The following is an 18458-nucleotide window of genomic DNA, read 5'->3' on the forward strand; positions in this document are numbered from 1 at the left end:
ATGACATGGAATGTTACAGTAAGATTTGTTTTCTTGCATAAAATCCTCACTGTTGAAAATGTTGCAAAAGTCTAAGTGTTCATTTTTTAAGATCCTTAAAGCCCCGGTTTTTGCATTTTTTTGTTAATTACATCATCAACACTATCACCACACACTGTACATCGACTCTGCCTCATCGGTAGAATTAAACAAACTAAACTCAGAGGCAACACTGCAATTTGTTTTTTTTGTTTTTTTATCTCTGTAGTTAACACAAGAGTGCAGTCAGTCTGTATGAGAATGGGGAGGCGTAATCAGCTCACATGAGAAGCATACGATGATGCGTATGAAGGTCAGGGTCATCGATGCGGTCCGAGCAGGCCTCGAATCTCCGTTCGCGTCACCGTAGATGGGGCTCTCGTAGAGTTCATGTCTGTGCACTTGTGAAGCACGTCGGTCGAGAAGACACATTCAAGATTTCTTCATTACAAAAACCCAATTTAAGTGAGCCTGGTCAGGACTCTCCATTCTGGACTCTGGAGAGGGGTGGCTGCATAAAGTCTTTAAAGGGCCCCAGGGCCTCCTTCAAGGCTGAGCTCACCTCAGACGAGGAGCATGTGATGCACTCTACCAGTGTGGGGTACAGGGCAATCACTTGAGCCCATGTGTTGCCATCCACTGCAGACAGTAAACAAAATGATTGCAGAACAAGAGGAAAAAAAGGAGTGGGGATGGGAAGGAGAGGAAGAGAATATGAATTGTGATAGAAGGCAATCAGAGAAATCATTTCCTTCCTAAAATTCCCACGGGAGTATGGAAATTAGTTTTGCTCTGAATGAAGGACGATCTAATGCAAACATCTCGAAGGGCACTTCAAAAACGTAATTTTAGAATGTCTCGCTTCAATCTATTGAAATAATAATTCCTTGTAATTGACCTTTCTGGAAAAACGTAAACAGTTCCACCCAGATTGGAGATAGAACTCATTTGGAAAATGGTCCCAAATGTATTCTGACACATTTATTTGAAATTAATAGATGATAGATATGGTGGCATTATTGTATTTTTCATAGTGTTTTCGTAATGTCACCTCTTTCCAAGATCTATTTATTCCATGACACAGTTTGATACTCACCGTTTTCTGGCTGTGTCTTTTTAAGCGAATCCATCAAAGTGCTGATAGCTTTCAAGACAAAGATAATCTCGGTCACTTGTTGCCTAAAATGAAAAAGACCTTCATTAGCTACAAAAGACATGCAGTACATAAAACCTGTAGATAAAACAAAAAAACAAAGCGAGTCTAATTTAGATGAAGAAGATTTATTTATTTATATTAGGACAATGCACATTAATCAACATTTCTGTAAATGCGCCAGTGTTAACCAGTCGGTTAATTTTCAACTGTAGTCCTAGTTGCATGCATGTCTTTTATGGTGGGAAGAAACCGGAGCACCCGGAGGAAACCCACACAAGCACGAGGAGAACACGTAAACTCCACACAGAAAGGGCCGGGACGACCTGGGTTCGAACCCAGAACCTTCTTGCTGTGAGGCAGAAGTGCTAACCACTGAGCCACCGTGCTGCCTGAGAGGATTTTTTCTGATGAGAGCTGTTGGATGCAAAGTTGTTTGTTGAGTAAGTGACAATTAAACAACAAACAAGCCAACGCAGACAGAAACAACAAAGTTTGTGGAAAAAGGGTGACTGAAGGTCTTGCAGAGGTTTACTTCACATGACCATGTAGCAACCAAGATTAATTTTCTCTCCACTATACAGAAGACAGGAAGCCAATTCTTATAACTAGTACAGAGCCTGTTGAAAATGTGCCTGTTTGGAATGGGCTGATTGTTTGGCCTGTGGTATTGCGGTTTGTAGAATTCCTCCAAAATGACTCATAGAAGAACCCCAAATCACTTCATATGCAACTCCACTGTATAGCCTACTTCGGACTTACTGATTTACCTGACGAGAACGTTGCAGATTCAGAGAGATGGTGTTGTCTCGTGTCGTATGGACGTTAACCAGCAGAGGTGTTTATTTCCATACAGGTTTAGTGGCTGGACGGTTAACGGTGAAGTAGGGGATTTGATTCGCTGGGGTATTTTGGCGACAGTAATGTTATTAGTGTTATTAAGTTAAAGGGGCACCTTTTGGCACATTACCCACAATGCAACATGATCATTAACAGTGTGGTCAGACATTAGGGTGTGTTACGCTGTTGTGCAAGTAACAGCCACATTTCATCCCATTTCATGCAGCTCCCTCTGGAGCTACAAAAGGCTTTACTCAACTATTTCTTTTTTTTTTTAAACGCATGCAGTAGTTTCCCAAACCCACAGATTTGTAAGGTTACCAATTTGACTGTGAAACCATTTCTTATTTGCTGTATTTTTAGAAGTTCTGCTGTTATTTGAAATGCTCTAATAATGCAATCCATGATTTTCTATTTTTTTTTTACATTCATATCACTGTATTTAACAGTTACTGAACTCTTCCCCCCTGAACTCTTTGTTTTTTTGACAAAGCAATGTATTTTATTTAGAGGTGTATAGTGGGGTGTACCTGGGCAGGGGGCAGTGTCCACTCAGCCTCTCGTCCTCTACGTAGCGTCGAAGAACATCCTGGGATCTCTTGAGGAGCACAGAGAGCGCCATACGAGAGATGTAGCCCTCCTGCGGGGTGGACACCTTGTTGCTGAAGGAAAACTGCAGCAGCGTCTCAAAACACACCTTAGAAAACTCCTCCCTCATCCGCACATCAATCTCTGCCTCTGTCAAGAGAAAACCGTTTACGTATTAGACATGGTGGTGATGCTCTGAGAGATTTACAATGAGTGGGCAGACAGGGCTTTACTGTCTTGCTCAACACACAAAGACTTTGACAGAAGCCATTGTTAGCGATGAGCCACAGGGAGGGCTTTTGCAACGAATCAAGGACTTAATGGTTACAGTAAGATTGCACAACTTCCAGCCACCCTGCTGTGCCATCAGAAATACAAGTAAACAGTATAGCTAAAGTCAAGCTATTTCAGCTGCCTAAGTTGCATCTTACCTGTGAATGAGGGAGACTGTGAGTGAATGGAACCTCTATTGAGCATTGTCATGATCTGGCCAACAAAGTCTTTAGGGATGAAATTGGCAAACGGTAAAATCTCTGTGCTGATAAGTTGGACCACCTGAAATGAAGAGGACATAATGCTGATGTGGGCTACCACACAATATTATGTTGACAAACTGGATGATCGGTACAAATATTTACCTCTACATCGACGGCTTCGTTCTTCTGGAATTCCTGGATGGACAGGTTATCTGGAGGTGTGCTATGAAAAAAAAAAAAAAACCCCAAAACAATTAACTTGGTACTACCACAATTAACTTGGTACTACCAAATCGTTCAAACTCAACTTTATGATTGTCTAAATCTGTACCTTTTGGTGAAAAGAAAGTCTTCAAAGGCATTGGCTAGCTCTGGCCACATGGTGTCAAACTTCCCAGATGAGGCATGCTGGCGGGCCACAGGCAGTCCAATAGACAGCACCTTGAGCAGAGACGAAACAGCGAGCTTCCAGGTGCTCTCTGATGGACAGGCATACTTCAAACCCAAGGGCATTCTTAAAGTCTTGGGAGGGGGGAGACAAAGGAGGAGACAGCATTAACAATACATCATTAGCCTGGGAAAACCCTGAAGAACTTCCGGCAAATTTGAGATTTGCTCTGCAAGTCAGTCTGGCCAAGAGCCCATTCAAGCCCATTTCCAATTTTTCCAAATCGAGGCACCAATGTCAACCAATGTTGAAGCGGGCTTTACACGATGACGATAGCGCAGCGACGGCGAGCAGCTGTTTGTTTACATTCAACACGGGTTCTCTTAATACATCCATCCCATTGATGTTGTGCTACGTCCCCCGTATCGTTGGTGACACCCCTTTGGAAATGAGCTGTGAATGAAGCTTGCCCAGACCCTTCTCAGTTATAACTGAGAAGGGTCTGGTGTCAACCAGGCTACAGAGAAAGACTTGAAGGTAAAATCTATAAAACTAACTGCAGTTCCCTGAAAACCTTTCACCTTCTCTTTTATGCCCAAATGTGACTTTAATGCATAAAGTTAACATTAAAGCAGTACGTCAAGGCAGAGGCCCGATTCATCCTACAAAACCAGGAAAAGTGAGAGACCATCTTATTGACATGGTCCTCTTTTCAGAGAACAGCTGGGTTCCCCAAGGTTGAAATTTTACAAGTATTGCCTTCTTGTTTTGGAGAAAAAGGGTGGGGGCCAGATTTGGATTTGTCCATAGGGAACCTTCATAATAGTTCCTTGGCAAATTAACTCCCTTCAGTTTGAGGTTTCATATGAACAGACTATGGGAAAAGAGCAGTTAAACACAGGTGCCAGATCATGGATGAGAAGTTAAGGCTTTCCATGACTTGCACTAACAAAATCTTTTGGTTTTTGACTGCATTCAGAAAATGCTGCTGACATTGGGCACCAAATGCACTTCACATCTGCTCCACGTAAGATAGAGTCAGCCTTGAGATCAATCCTATCAAAAGACAAGTGAAGTGTAAGTTGCCCCGAGGCTGGTTGATACTGACAGACTCCTCAGACCGCAAACAGAATTAAATAGGGATTTAAAAATATAACACTTCCAAAGCATCCCATAATTTATTCACAATACTCAGTGAATTCCTCAGCCATTCATGGCTAGCCTCTCTGCTGCTAGAACACATGGCATGATTACAGAGAACACACTGATAAGGATCATTCACTTGCTTCATTTCTACAATTCTGCTGAACTATATGGGCTACTTCATATCTGTTGCGTGTCTGTTTGTTAGAACCCGCAATACTCGCAAAGAACCTGTAGGTCTGTCACTACGAGGCAAAACCTTTTGATCCATTGTTAATATAAAAAGATTTATATTTACAGCAGCTTTAAGAGAAAATCAAAACTGTGTTGCCAAAGTAGGTGCTTTTCTGTAGTGAGCGGATGGATAACACCTGTGGTGAGATCATTGATATGGTATGCCAGAAGTTTAACTTGCCTCGAGGTTTGATCCCACAGATAGCAGTGCAGCAGCAATTTTCTGCCCTGTGCGATTCTGTGTTAACATACTCTTAAAATTAAAAAAAACCTTCATGACATCACACCACATTTTATGTCCAACAATAACTGGCGCTCAATGGGCAGCCAGTAAAAAGTGCTGAGAATATTACTGTGCTTATTGGGCTGGTGGAAAATACAAAAAAAAAAAAAAAAAAAAAAAAAAACACAGTAAGCCTCAATGATGCCTCTAGCCTAACACTGACACATTACTCCCCACTAGAGAGAATGCACATGCGGACCAACTTTAGAGGTGCTTTGGTAATACGTATTGATAATTTTATTCAAATATTATATTTGCTCACAATAATACGGTTGGAAAACAAACTTTGCATCAGTTCCAAAGCCTTTACTATGAGTTTTTTGACTATGAATACCCCATCCTGGTGGAAATACCTTGATGATGTTCTGCAGAACTTTCTCATTGATGACAGCTTTGTGGCACGCTGTTTTATGGTACAGGTCCACCACCACCTCCAAGGAGCGCTCAGCAAAGGGCACATAGTTTAAGGCAACCCATTCCGCCTGCAGGGGCAAGAGGATTGAACAAGAGAAAAAACACAGGAGTGGATATTAGTCAAACACATCTAAAAAAACATTATCTGTACTTACTGGCAGAGCCACATTGAAAGCAATTTTTAAAAAGGCACACTTTGTAAAAGTATACAAGTAACACAGAAATGTATTTTAAAGTTGCAGTGGCTATTAGTCTGCTTTAGGTTTTGTTAGGTGATTATGAGTACCACAGCTGAAATGTCATAGCCAAACAAATGACTTGATGCTACAAAGTGTGTCTTTAAGAAATATAAACAGAACCACACAGGTGCATATGAACATTACCATAAACACAAAATCAACTGAAAATGGAACTGCACAGGGACTGTGCACACAGGCATAACCACCAGTTAGTGGCAGGCAGAGAGGGGGAGCATGGAGTGAGGAGGCGCAGATGAGACATGAGAGCCTACCATGCGGTGTGATATTTGCCGCAGAGGGTAGGTCATCACCATTCAGCACAGCTTAGTAAAACTATAGAGGGGGCTGAAGGAGATGACGGAACTCACCGGTGCAAAGAGCTGGATCTAAAATGATTATCCGGTGAGTAGTCCCAAGAAACAGAATGAGAAAAGGTCGCAATTAAACTGGTGTTTTAAGTTGTATCGAATTTGCAGTGGATAGTTGGCTAAATGAGATTCAATAACCAGGACCGATTAAGGGGAAAAACACTCACTCCTAGCACCAAAGATATTGGAGGCAATCTGACAACACCGGATAAAAGTCAACAAGGCAAATAAAGACCTGCCGTAACATCTGTTTGGCTGGGTGGGAATTTTTTTTTTTACCCTCTCACTAAAAACAATTGAACAGATTTAGATTCTCATAGGGCTGGACCCCACATGCAAGACTAACAGACTGGCAGCCAGGATTTGATACATGAAATGTGTAGCGCTAACATTTCTTAGCACTGTACCAGCCCCGCCAGTGTAGGATCGAGACAACTCGCAGCATTCCCCTGAAGACATAGCACCTGCTGGATTTTGGTTTTCGCAAGAAAGACACGGACATTTAGAACAATGTTGTGAAAAGACTCTTCTCTTCTTGAGGATAAATGAGAATTGTTTGTGGTTTAATAAATGAAGTGAAATGCATTTGAACCGTGTTTTGAACTGAAAAGTAGTGAAACATTTCTCTGGCAGGCTGCCAGCAGGATGAAGCATGAGGGAGGGAATATGAGAAAGAAATGGCTTGGGGCTACTAATGGGGGTCCAGAAGAACATGTCAATCTCAAGAAGGGCCATGATAGGGGCTTCATAAGGACTAGACTAAATGAGAGAGTGAAGGGCGGGGTTTCATTAACTTTAAAGAAAAGAGCGACGATCTTGTTGAGAATGGCAATAATTACAGAGTACACCATCCAACATTTTAATGAAACAAACTGTTAGAAGAAATACATTGCAAATAAAAAAACCAAGCAGTTAAAAACAGCCAGTTCCATTTCTCCCTACCTGGTTGTATTTGGCATTGGCCACGTGTTTGGTTTCCATCCTGCCGTATTGAGGAGGCTTGCAGGAGAACTCCACGAAGAGTAGCAGCTGTTCAAAGATGGCTGGGTACATGACCTGCAGGTTCTCCGGGCCCACACAGATGGCCTGCAGCAGGGAGGGAAGGGAGGAACAAACACTGCTGACATCCACCACAGGACTGCACATTACATAATTTAGCAGACTGACACATTGTTTCCTGGACTCCGTTGACAGAAAATGGGAAGAAATACTTTTGGCTGAAAGGGAGCTTAAAGGGCCTGCTTTTCTCAAAGACATGTATTCATGTATGACATGTATTCATAGCAGAGAGGGTTGGGGTTGCTATCAAGTAAAGGTGTCAATTAAAAAGGTACAAGGAAGTGTTTTATCCAAATTGTATTAAGTATAACAGTCCAATGAAAACATTGCATTGTTTAAATGACTGACTCGAGCCTCATTTGCTGGTTCCACCTTTTCAAATTGGAGGATTTGATGCTCGTTTTTTGGAAAAACAAGCTTGGACGTTTGGGTTAAACAAAACAAGCAGTTAGAAGACATCACATTGGGCTCCGAGACATTATGATGGCCACTACTCACCATTGTCTGACATTTTAAAGACTCAACATCAGAATAATTAATGATGAAGATTAGCTGCAGCCCTTAAAATCATTTGTAGTATTGGGATATATAGCATAAACACTGGATTAAAGCATTAGGGCTGCTCCCACAAAACACTGCAATTTCTAGGTTATAACCAGGTTTTCTTCCTTCCCTTTATCTTCTTGGCTCTCTTCTTTTAAGATTATATTTTGGCATCTACTTTTATTTCTGGTTGTAAAGTCAAGAGGTGGACAGGAGAGAAAGGATGCCATGCAACAAAGGTCCCCTACTGGATTCAAACTGGGGACATTATCATCTTAAACCCGTAAGTCAACATGACACCCTACGTGGCTCTTATCTTGATGCTATTTTCTATGGTACATAATGTATAACACAAGCCTCTTCGGTGCCAATATTTTTAAAAATACATTTTGCTTTGCCCACCTTCTGCAAAACATCCAGAGAGGTGAGCACAGCTTCCTGCAGGCTGGTGAGCACCGCCTCAGTAAAAGAGGGGAGGATGAAGGGTGAGGCATCGCTGCTAATAGGCACAGACACGGCCCCATGGAGGATGACCCCCAGCTTCTTCAGATCCTCCATGCTGAAGTTGGCTTTTATGTGCTGGTAGAGTGCTGGGAAAATCTGGATCAGTGCGGTGAGGAAGGGCTGGCTGGGGATGAAGGAGAACTTCTCTGCCGGGCCACTAGGTGGCCTTGTGCTGTCTGTTCCTGTTCGATACCACGTGTTCCACGCTGACCACCATAGCGCAGAGTCTTCTATGGCTGACTCCTCCCCCGGGGGAGGGGCCTGCAGCTCAGCGCCGTTGTATCGCGTCAGCCGTTCAACTAGTGAATCTGAGCGCACCAGGGGTCTACCAGGACCAGACGCTGAGAGGGGGTCAATGAGCACTGGGGGGACGCCCATAACCGCAAATGCATCGCCTGCTTTGTCGGAGTCTTTAACAGGTGTACCAATCTGTAGGATCTCCTGAAAGCTCTTGAGGGCAGCCAGGGAGACCTCGTTGTTTTTGCTGAGAGCAGCTGACTGAATGTGGTTCAGCAGGACCTCCCAGGCCTCGAAGAAATCACCTGCAGACACAGGGCACAATGATGGGAGAGTGAGAGACTGCCAATTAGCGGCATGTGTAAGCTGTAAATAAAGTGTGACCATTAGCACTTTCATATGTGAAGTATCAAACCAACACGAGCCAACTAACAGAAGTTCAGAGAGGCCACATACTGACAACTATGGCCAGAACCGCAGGTCTATCAGTCGCAAACAGTTTCCTGTTAATACATTTTGTCAACATCAATATGAGCCTATTTTCAATTAAATACATTTAACATAGGAGGCCCATACTGTGATATTATATAGCCATTCATTTTTATCTAGGCTGTAGAAGAGCAACCTTTCTCTAATTTATTTAACGTGTGGTAGGCTGGGAATGTGTTCTATATTGTGAGTCACCTCTTGTAATTTGGCAATGGCTTAAATGTTCAGAGGGATGAGTTCAGTTAATGAGGAGCGCTTTATTATTCATATCTCCCTGGAATGTTAATCCTGTCCCCATAGGGTGTGACATGACTTAATGTGTGGTAATATAGCAGTAAAAACTGGCGGGCCTTTTCTGAGCTACACTTGGCATAGACTTATGAATACATTTCAATGTAATTGTCACGGTTTACAATTCTGCAGCTGTGGCAAACCATGTGTCATAGTCTGCCTTGTGTATAACAGCATCAGATGCATCACACAGAGTAGATTTTGGCTGGCTCACCTAACTGCTGGAGGAGATACCGCCTCGTGTTGAAAATGCGTGCCACCCCGGCAAGTGTCAGCACCCACGTCTCCGCCCATTGTTTTTCAGCGGTGTCGCGCGAGTGGTGGATAAGAATGTTCCCGCCGCCAGATTCAATCTTCTCCTTGTCTGCCGTGGTGGATGACGTCCTCACACAGTCTAGCAGGTGGAACAGTACCTAGTGGTGACATCAAGATAGCTCAAATAGCAGAAAGACCGCTCCAAAGACAGCATATTAAGAGTCTATAATCAATTAAAATAAGATAACGAATGTAGGGCTGCAACTAACGATTATTTTTACGGTCGATTAATCTGTTGATTATTTTCTCGATTATTTGATTAGTTGTTTGATCTATAAAATGTCAGAAAATTGTGAAAATTGTGGATCAGTGTTTCCCAAAAGCCCAAGATGACGTCCTCAAATGTCTTGTTTTGTCCACAACTCAAAGATATTCAGTTTACTGTCACAGAGGAGAGAAGAAACTAGAAAATATTCACATTTAAGAGGCTGGGATCAGAGAATTTTTACTTTTGTCTTAAAAAAAAATTACTCAAACCGACTAATTGATTATCAAAATAGTTGGCGATTAATTTAAGAGTTGACACTTAATCGATTAATCTTTGCAGCTCTGAACGAATGCAGAGTATAAATCTAAGGGAAGGTAAGTTAATTTCAACCCCTTTTTTCTAACAGTCCAAACAAACAACATGGATGACAGCTTCTCCAGTGTGACTAAATCCAATGATAATTACAAATTCTTGCGTGTTACCTTCCAGACCACAACATGCCATGTTGGCTGCTGTAGCAGGGTCCCGTGGGCAGCGATGGTGGAGAACAACGTTTGCCCGGCGCTTTTACGCACAGCAGGCCGTGGGTCGACACACAGCTCGCCCAGCTTGGCATACAGGCACAGCCACAGGCAATCAAAGGGAGGGGCAGGGTGGAATGGCCTGTTCAGGGTCTCTCCTTTCTCCTGGGCCTGCTTCTGCAGAGCTTCCTCCTCCCTCTCCAACTCCTGTGTGATGGCTTCGCCCCTTTGGAAGAAGTAGTCTGAAATGTTCCACTGTGGGTAAAATGGGGAAGTGGGGGTAGGAAGGTTGGTAAAATGCTTCTGGCAGTTTAGCTATCCTATTACCATAAAGTAACCTTGCAGGACCTGCCACAGTCCAAGAAAAATAACCCTGCAAACCACAGATCAATATCGGGTTTTTCATGTCCTGAACACCGTACAAAGTATCTATGAAAGGTCAGAGGAGTGCTTAAGTGATGGTAAATTTGATTAAATAATGCAAAACAAGGAATGATGTGATATTGTAATGTCTAATCATATTACACGTACTATGTTTTAGCTTTAAAACTATTGGAAAAGAAACATGTCCAACCGGTTACTCATATTTCAATAATACAAAGCAATAATAATTAAGGCAGCCATTGCCTGTTTTCTTTCCATTTATACAACCATATTCTATGTTAGCGTAGCCCTGCTTCAACATCATAGATTCACACATTCACACCTGGGAATTGACCGGTGGCCTCTCAAAGCCCAGTAGACCAGTTGATCAAATGTTTTTCTGCGCAACTTTGCAGTACATAGCGCGAAGGTAGAGAATGAACCAATTGCAGGAATGTGTGTCGAGCATAACGCTTATGAGCACAAGGAGTTATCTCACCAGTAGGCCAATGGAGGTGAGGCTGATGTTGAGCTCCTGGTTCTGCAGGCCGAAGCTGCCGGCTACATCCACTACGATCTGGAGGCACGTGCAAGGCATGGTGGGCAGGAAGTCCGTCACCACCAACTGCAGGCACTGGAAGGCTGTTCGGATCAGTGACTCGCTGAAGGGAAACAGGACACGTGGCAGGCACGCTATGGAGTTCAGTTTCCTGAATTACTGGCAGTTTAATCGCAGCAACAGACATTTAGGATGACTCCCACAAATAAAATATTTGCATTGAGCATAAAACAACTATTTCAGCATAGTTAAAGCCCTGTTTGCTTTGTCCATCTTCTCTCCTCCCTTGCGCCCTTACCCTTGATCATTGCGGATGGCTCCTATAACACCCAAGACGAGGGGCCAGCCGGGCCCCAGGCTGTCTCCCTGGCTCTGTAGGATCTGCAGGACACTCTCCAGCTGTTTCTGCCGGATGTCTGCATGCAGCACATTGGACAACTCCTTCAAGGGGTTGAGCAACAGCAGCTGCAGTCGCTTGGGGATAATAAAAAAAAAAGAAAAAAGAGGGAGATAGTAACTGATTTGTTAAGTGTCTGATAGACGATTATCTGCAAAGACTAAATTTGTATCTTGTAAATGCTGCTATTACAAAACTGCATAGTACTAGTGATGCACCGATAGACCGGCCGGTGACCGGAATTGGCCAGTTTTCACGTGCTTGGCCATGACCGGCGACCGGCAGGTCAGTCTGACATATGCCGATTTCATGCCGGTCAATGCTACAATTAACTGTCAACATAAGTTATAAGAGTTACAGTTCTCAAGGACACACACACGACAGTACCATCTTTTTCCTTTCTCTCAACTTTTCCGGCGTGTGTCGCGCGTACCCGCTCGCGGTGTGAAGCGCGTGTGTGTCCGCGCTATTCTCGCACATGTAGGGAACCTCGTGAATTAACCTGCAACTTGTCAGCGGTTTGGGAATTCTTCAGCGTGTGTGCAGAAGATAACAAGTTTGCAATATGCAACACCTACAAGGAAAAAGTAGGGCGTGGAGGGACGACACCAAAAACACATTTTCTTTTGGGGGGTGGAAATGGAAATGGTTTCAACATTGCACTTTAGATGTGTGTGAATTTCCCACACCAGGAGTAATTTATATAGTTCTATTTTATAGTGATACATTATCTGTTCAAAAAAATTTTCTATGTTCTGTGCAAATGTTCTATTAAAAAAATATAGAAAGTAAATATTTGCGTGTGCTGAAAAGCGGTTAGAAAAAATTAAATCGGAATCGGCTAAAATCAGTATCGGCTGGCCTAAAAAGTTGTAATCGGTGCATCTCTACGTAGTACATACATACACTTTCAACATTTAGAACAGTTGTTGCGAATGTGGTGCACACATCTAAAAGGTCATCTTTATTAAAAAAATGTATTACATTCAGGGGAGACATATTGGCAGGTGTAAACAGTTTAATGAAAGACAGCTTAAGACATTTGACTGTAAAGGGTTAAGGTTATACAATACGTGTTGTAAATACAGATTACCTTTTTTTGCCCCTTGAAATGTATTGTAATACTCAACATTACACTGAACAATACCTTAAGCAATTTTAGAGTTTGCCAATTTCCAAGTCAGGGCAGATAGTTTTGTGCTTCTGAAGTTGTTAAATGTGACTCATCAGAACTGTCTTTTTCTTTATTTGTTCTAACACAATGACTTACTTGCATAACCCCAATTCTCTTGAGTAGCATGGATTACATATATACATATATATACACACATAGAAGCACAAAGTAAAGGAAATGCTTGAATAAATGAGTGGGGAAACGTAATGAATGCAGATGCGGTTATGGTTGTTAAAATGTAAAAGTGTAGCAGACTTTGTCTTTTAATATATAGTAGCCATTAGGGACATTTTGGTCTTTTTTCCTGAAGAAAAAAAAACTATGCATGAATTAACATATCTGAGGGATGCAGTTTGGAAACTCAGAAAAGGGCTTTACATGTTTGCTAAATCCATTTGGGTGCTTTGCATTACATTCAATTTGTAAATGGCTAGTTTAACTACCAATTTTTATTTCCACTGCTACTGTAGAACTCTTCCAGTGTGTTTTAGGCAGTGAGTCCAACTCAAATGTTTCTCATTTTTCCTTTTTTATATTTTATATTTGAAAAGATGGCTGGATGAATACATAACTTTAACACAACATGCAATTGTAAAAGTTTGCCCACACAGCAAGAAAGGCCTTGGAGAAGTGTATTTTGCATTTCTATAGGACAGCCGTCATTTGTATGGCTCAGTGCTGTTTCTATTAACCTCCATGCAGTTCTCCTGCCCTCTTTCACATACGGTATGTGCCATTTCTTTTATCTGTCTCACTAAGGTGAAGGTCACAGACTCCGTGTTTGTGAGTGACAAGAGAAAGTGACTGACATTTCTGTTTTCCACATTTTAGCCATTTGGCACACACTCTTATCTATCATGACATGCAACAGTGGAGGAGAGTTCTCAAATGCCAGCATTACAAACAAACAATATTAAGGGTGAAACGCAGAGAAGACAAACAATACATACATCTAATAAAATACTCCCTAACAATGTTCATATGACAGAGAATAGCAAAGAGGTGACAGAGAAAATGTTTGTGTTAGTTTGTGCTCCACATTGTTTTGGAGTGGAGTTATCTACCTGATTTTGGGCGAGTGGAGGGTCGTGTTTGTAGGCCAGGCCAGCCTTGATAAGCGCCGTCAATGCCTCAGCCCCCCACTCTCTCATCCTGGAGTTTGGGTGTTGGCAGACCTGCAGGACAAATCACATAGACACACAAATGCAGAAACATGTGCACGACGACAGACCCGACGCAGAGGCTGTTGAGAACAGTGTTTCCCAGCAGTGTTCAGTGGGTGGGTGGGAAACAAGTGAGTGAAATTAACCACAGTCTGTGTGATAAAGACTGGAATCCCCTGTGATCACAGGAAATGCTGCAACAGACTCACGAAAGCTAGAATAGATACACATGAAACGGCTGGGTTCAGCAGAGAAAAGTACACTAGTGTGATACAAAACCTGTCTTCTGCTCCAAATTAATCATCTTTGGTCTATAGGGAGGTTTGTCAAACAATTGTTTACTTTTATGCCGTGAGACTTAAGAATTCTAAGAGGAGAAAACTTTGTTTTGCTCAGAGGCATAAAGAGAGACTGCTGAGCAGATACTATTAGTTGTACCCCTTCAGAACTCAGATGGTCCATGTGTATCTATTTAATAATTTGGCTTCTGAAGCCCTGTATGATCATGAATGCATCACGATTTTATCATAATGTACATCAGTAAATAAAGACAGCGATGCCATTGTCACATTTTCTTTAAAATATAAAAGCACTCAATTTGAACAAGTCCGCAAAGAAAGATAAGCAGCATTTTATCTAAGCATGAAGTATTCTTTGCAGGTGCAGCTATAGATTCTGCTTCTGTGACAAATAAGAGCTTCACATTGCAAACCGCGCACGAGAATGGAAGGTCAAACACTGGTAGCGGAGCAAATGCACCGTGTGGACACAACGACCTCTCAACTCCAACATGTTGGTGCCAGACAGAGGGAGGGAGAACAGATCGGAAAAAAGAAAGGAGATTCGAAAAGCCAATGATTATAGAGGAGGGAATCTGAGCTTACCTTCTGCAAAACAGACAGGAGTGCAAAAAGAGAGGGGAGATAGACAAAGAAATTGTGACGAAAACCTCTAAACACACATCTTTACATACATATAAAAAAGGAGAATCCTCTTACAGATATGACGAGATGGGTACCAATAACTACAGAGAGTATAGTACAAACTAAACAAGTAAATTCAACAATGTAGTTGATCCGAAGTGCTGTAAACACATATCTATTACAGAGTTTTACCAAGTCAAATTTAAGACCTTTTCAAGACCATTATGAATGAAATTTAAGACCTTTATCATAACATCAACTAAGCCCTAAATTCAGTTTTTTCAAGCCAAGTATCGCTAAACGTGCACTTCCCCATAGCTGAAGAATAAAATCTGTTGGTCTCATTTGTAGCCGTAATACGGCAAAATTATATTTGGACTAGCGAAAGAAAAAACTATCACAGATTTTAAAAAAGAGCATTAGAAGTAGCATGCATGGACGTAGAATAATTAAGACCAGTTTGAAATTATTTAAGTAAGTAGTTAAGTTAATTTTGAAATTTTAGACTTTTTAAGATCCCACGGAAACCCTGTGTTAGTATCTTCTATATGTGCCAGGGCTCTACTGCATGTGTGTACGCACTGTTGTCTTTCAATTAAAAAAAGCAGCATATGCGAGGCAATTTTCATGTATTTCTGTTCATTTTGTATCATCAGGGAAAGCAAATTAAATTTCTGAGCCATAAACAAAAACTGTAGTCAGGTCCCATATAAGGTATGCTTAAATGTGGGGGGAATTCTGCTAATAATAGTGCTATAACAACAATCTAAATAAAAAAATAAATGTTGAAAATGCATGTTAATAAAATCAGCTGAACATACTACAGCTTTGAAAGTTTAACCAATATGTAATGACGAAGAGGCAAGATGAGAATATTGCATACACTACAACCTATTGGGCATTAAAGTCCCTCACTCTGCTTTTATCAAAAACTGTAACTGTGTACTAATTGTGAACTTTCAAACCTTCTTTAGCTCATTCAACAATTTTTTTCCTTCATGACTAAACCACAGCACACGTGTGGTCCAGACTCCATGGAAAAAATTTCATTATTAGAGCCTTGGTACTGGGTAACCAAAAGGGTCGAAGGGGGCAATTTTGACATTCTTTTAGGTTCTAGCTTTCATTATTATTATTATAGAGTTTAGTTCCAAATCTTCAATGGCATCATCAGCATTGGAAAAAGTGACAATTACTGTTACCAAATTTAGACAAACTGGAGCTAGAGAGAAATTCTTAACGGGTCAAATTCCTTGTACGCTTATTGTACCAGGTGAAATAAAGTCTGATCAAAGTGTAACCACTAAAATAAATACACTACTTAAGCGGCTGCAGGGATATTACTGGGTGACCTTGGTTAACAAAATGATACCACATTTATAAAACTGTATCTTTCATCTTTCACAGAATTTAAATGAAACGTGGTGACAGTGACACTGCATCTTGTGGGATGTATCTGTAAATAGGTGTTACCTCCAATAAGTGTCCGGTTAGGGGTCTCCACAGGATCTCTATACGATCCATGTTGACAAGGCCAGTCTCCAATAGCTTGGCCACAGCAAACAAAGATGGCTCCTGAAACCAAGACAAGAAAATAGAAACTATACATAAATACTGGACACCTTGGACCCTGACCTTGCTGATCAAATGTGTGTTACTCTTAGCCTATAATTTGACATTTTAACCAAAGCCAAATAATGACATATCTAAAACATCAGTGAACAAAGTTTCCAAATACTAAAATACAGAAAATCTTTACCTTGTTGTTTCCATAAGCCATTTCCATGGCTTCCAGGGAGAGGGAACAGAGAGCATTGATTAGGTGATGCAGCGAGACATCATCCAGGTACCTAGATCACATAAAAAACACATATTGCATATTATATGTGCATATTATAATTACATTAGCATAGCATGAATAGTTTCAAATGTTAGGAATTTAGATTTTTATAACAGGAACACACATACACACATACATACAGTATATAGAGAGCATATATGTTATTTTTCAGGTCAATCCAATAATTATTTATGAAGATGAACAAATATTTGGTATTATTAGAGTAGAGAGATTCAAGCTTGAGATTTTATCATTATGTCTAAAACTCCTTACGCAAACAAGAAAGGTTTACTGAATTTGCAGACAAAAAAGCTAATAATGTTTATCATTAGTTATGAGCACAACATGTAGCCTCATTGACCTTTACCAGTGAGTATATTTCTGAAAAAAAACATCTACTGGACTATTTAAGAACATAGGGATAAGTAATTGGAGTTTCTCTAATGGGTGTTCATTTTCACAGATGAAGGACTGGGCCTTACTGGGAGCTCTCAAATAGTCTGGACAGGATGTTAGCGATGATGGGAAGGTCTGTCATCACCGCTGTGGTCAGCACCTGTTTAGGTTAAGGACACAACCACAGCCAGTTAGCTCATCGCCTTCAACGATGAGATGGAAAAATATGCAGCACAATGCATGCTCAGTTCCATGCTTTAGTTCCTTAAAAAAAAAAAAAAAAAAAAAAAAAAACTCACTGTACTGGGTCCCTCTACAGCTCGGCCAGGCTTCAGGGCACCACCCACCCCCGGCTTCAGCCCCAGGATCCACACTAAGTGCTGGGGGAGAAAAGCAAAAAGCTGAAGGACAGTTGAAAAGAGGAGCAACTACTTCTACATCAACTGACAAGGTCATAAAATGTACACCGACATACTGGTAGATAGTGCAAATGTTTCAGTTTCACCCGAAATAAGAAGAAATGTAAATGATTTAAGAATGGTTAAATTTAAATTCTAAAATCAGCTTTTGTCGTTTATGTAAGTTCTACAAATTATTTATTTGTGTGAGAGAGTGAGTGAGAATGTGGACTGCCTATTATGACTTGTCTAATTAGAAGAGAGAGAGTGTGTGAGTGTGTGTGTGTGTGTGTGTGTGTGTGTGTGTGTGTGTGTGTGTGTGTGTGTGTGTGTGTGTGTGTGTGTGTGTGTGTGTGTGTGTTAACATGTAAATGTGTGGTACCAGGTGGTAGTAGTACCTGCAGTGTAGCCAGTACCAGCTGCCAGGAGGTGCCCAGCACGGCCCCGTGGCAGTGGGCCAGGTTCAACAGGGTTCGCATGCACTGGATGTTCTTGGCAGTTAGCTGACACAGGGACAGACAGTTCTATTATAGTACATTATAAACACACATCACCAGGCATTTGGTTAATACACTACACATATACAATCCACTTCTCAGGAGCAAAGTCACAATGAGTGAAGTACTATGAAAAACTCAAATTTCATGTCTAACTAAAATGATAAGATATTAGTAGTTGGTAACACACAGTAACACACAGTAAGAGCTAAACCAGAAAAAAAGATTGTTATTACTATGGTGAGATGCCTAATTACAGAATAACGATTCCAGGTTAGGGTCAAGGTTACTGCCCATATATTTTGAAATGTTAGTGCCCTAAAGGGAAATTTAGATGCACAGACTCGCCTGACCTGTCTATGTTCATAACAGTTGTTCCTTACCTGAATGGTGCCTTGTTTTTTTTCTTGTTTTTTTAAAACGGGGGATGTGTTATA

At 41.3% G+C, this 18458-nt stretch overlaps 1 protein-coding gene across 2 annotated transcripts in view; it reads right to left on the reverse strand.

Annotated features, from left to right (window-relative positions):
- Positions 1–286: 286 nt before the first annotated feature.
- mon2 (MON2 homolog, regulator of endosome-to-Golgi trafficking) overlaps positions 287–18458 on the reverse strand; it is a 41439-nt gene continuing 23267 nt past the window's right edge. The window contains exons 16-35 of one of the 2 annotated variants that reach the window (XM_028584420.1): positions 17923–18027; positions 17426–17506; positions 17213–17286; positions 16650–16740; positions 16364–16465; positions 15856–15858; positions 13869–13979; positions 11532–11707; positions 11174–11336; positions 10273–10566; positions 9482–9680; positions 8149–8792; positions 7087–7230; positions 5477–5605; positions 3407–3597; positions 3238–3298; positions 3031–3154; positions 2542–2749; positions 1115–1197; positions 287–657 (exon numbers count right to left, since the gene is read on the reverse strand). In XM_028584420.1, coding sequence (XP_028440221.1) covers positions 494–657; positions 1115–1197; positions 2542–2749; positions 3031–3154; positions 3238–3298; positions 3407–3597; positions 5477–5605; positions 7087–7230; positions 8149–8792; positions 9482–9680; positions 10273–10566; positions 11174–11336; positions 11532–11707; positions 13869–13979; positions 15856–15858; positions 16364–16465; positions 16650–16740; positions 17213–17286; positions 17426–17506; positions 17923–18027 — 3147 coding nt within the window. In that variant the 3' untranslated portion in view covers positions 287–493. The remainder of the gene's footprint in view (positions 658–1114; positions 1198–2541; positions 2750–3030; positions 3155–3237; positions 3299–3406; positions 3598–5476; positions 5606–7086; positions 7231–8148; positions 8793–9481; positions 9681–10272; positions 10567–11173; positions 11337–11531; positions 11708–13868; positions 13980–15855; positions 15859–16363; positions 16466–16649; positions 16741–17212; positions 17287–17425; positions 17507–17922; positions 18028–18458) is intronic. The other variant, XM_028584421.1, reaches the window with a different exon arrangement.

The sequence above is a fragment of the Perca flavescens genome, chromosome 8 (assembly GCF_004354835.1).
Source record: "Perca flavescens isolate YP-PL-M2 chromosome 8, PFLA_1.0, whole genome shotgun sequence".
NCBI classification, from domain to species: domain Eukaryota; kingdom Metazoa; phylum Chordata; class Actinopteri; order Perciformes; family Percidae; genus Perca; species Perca flavescens.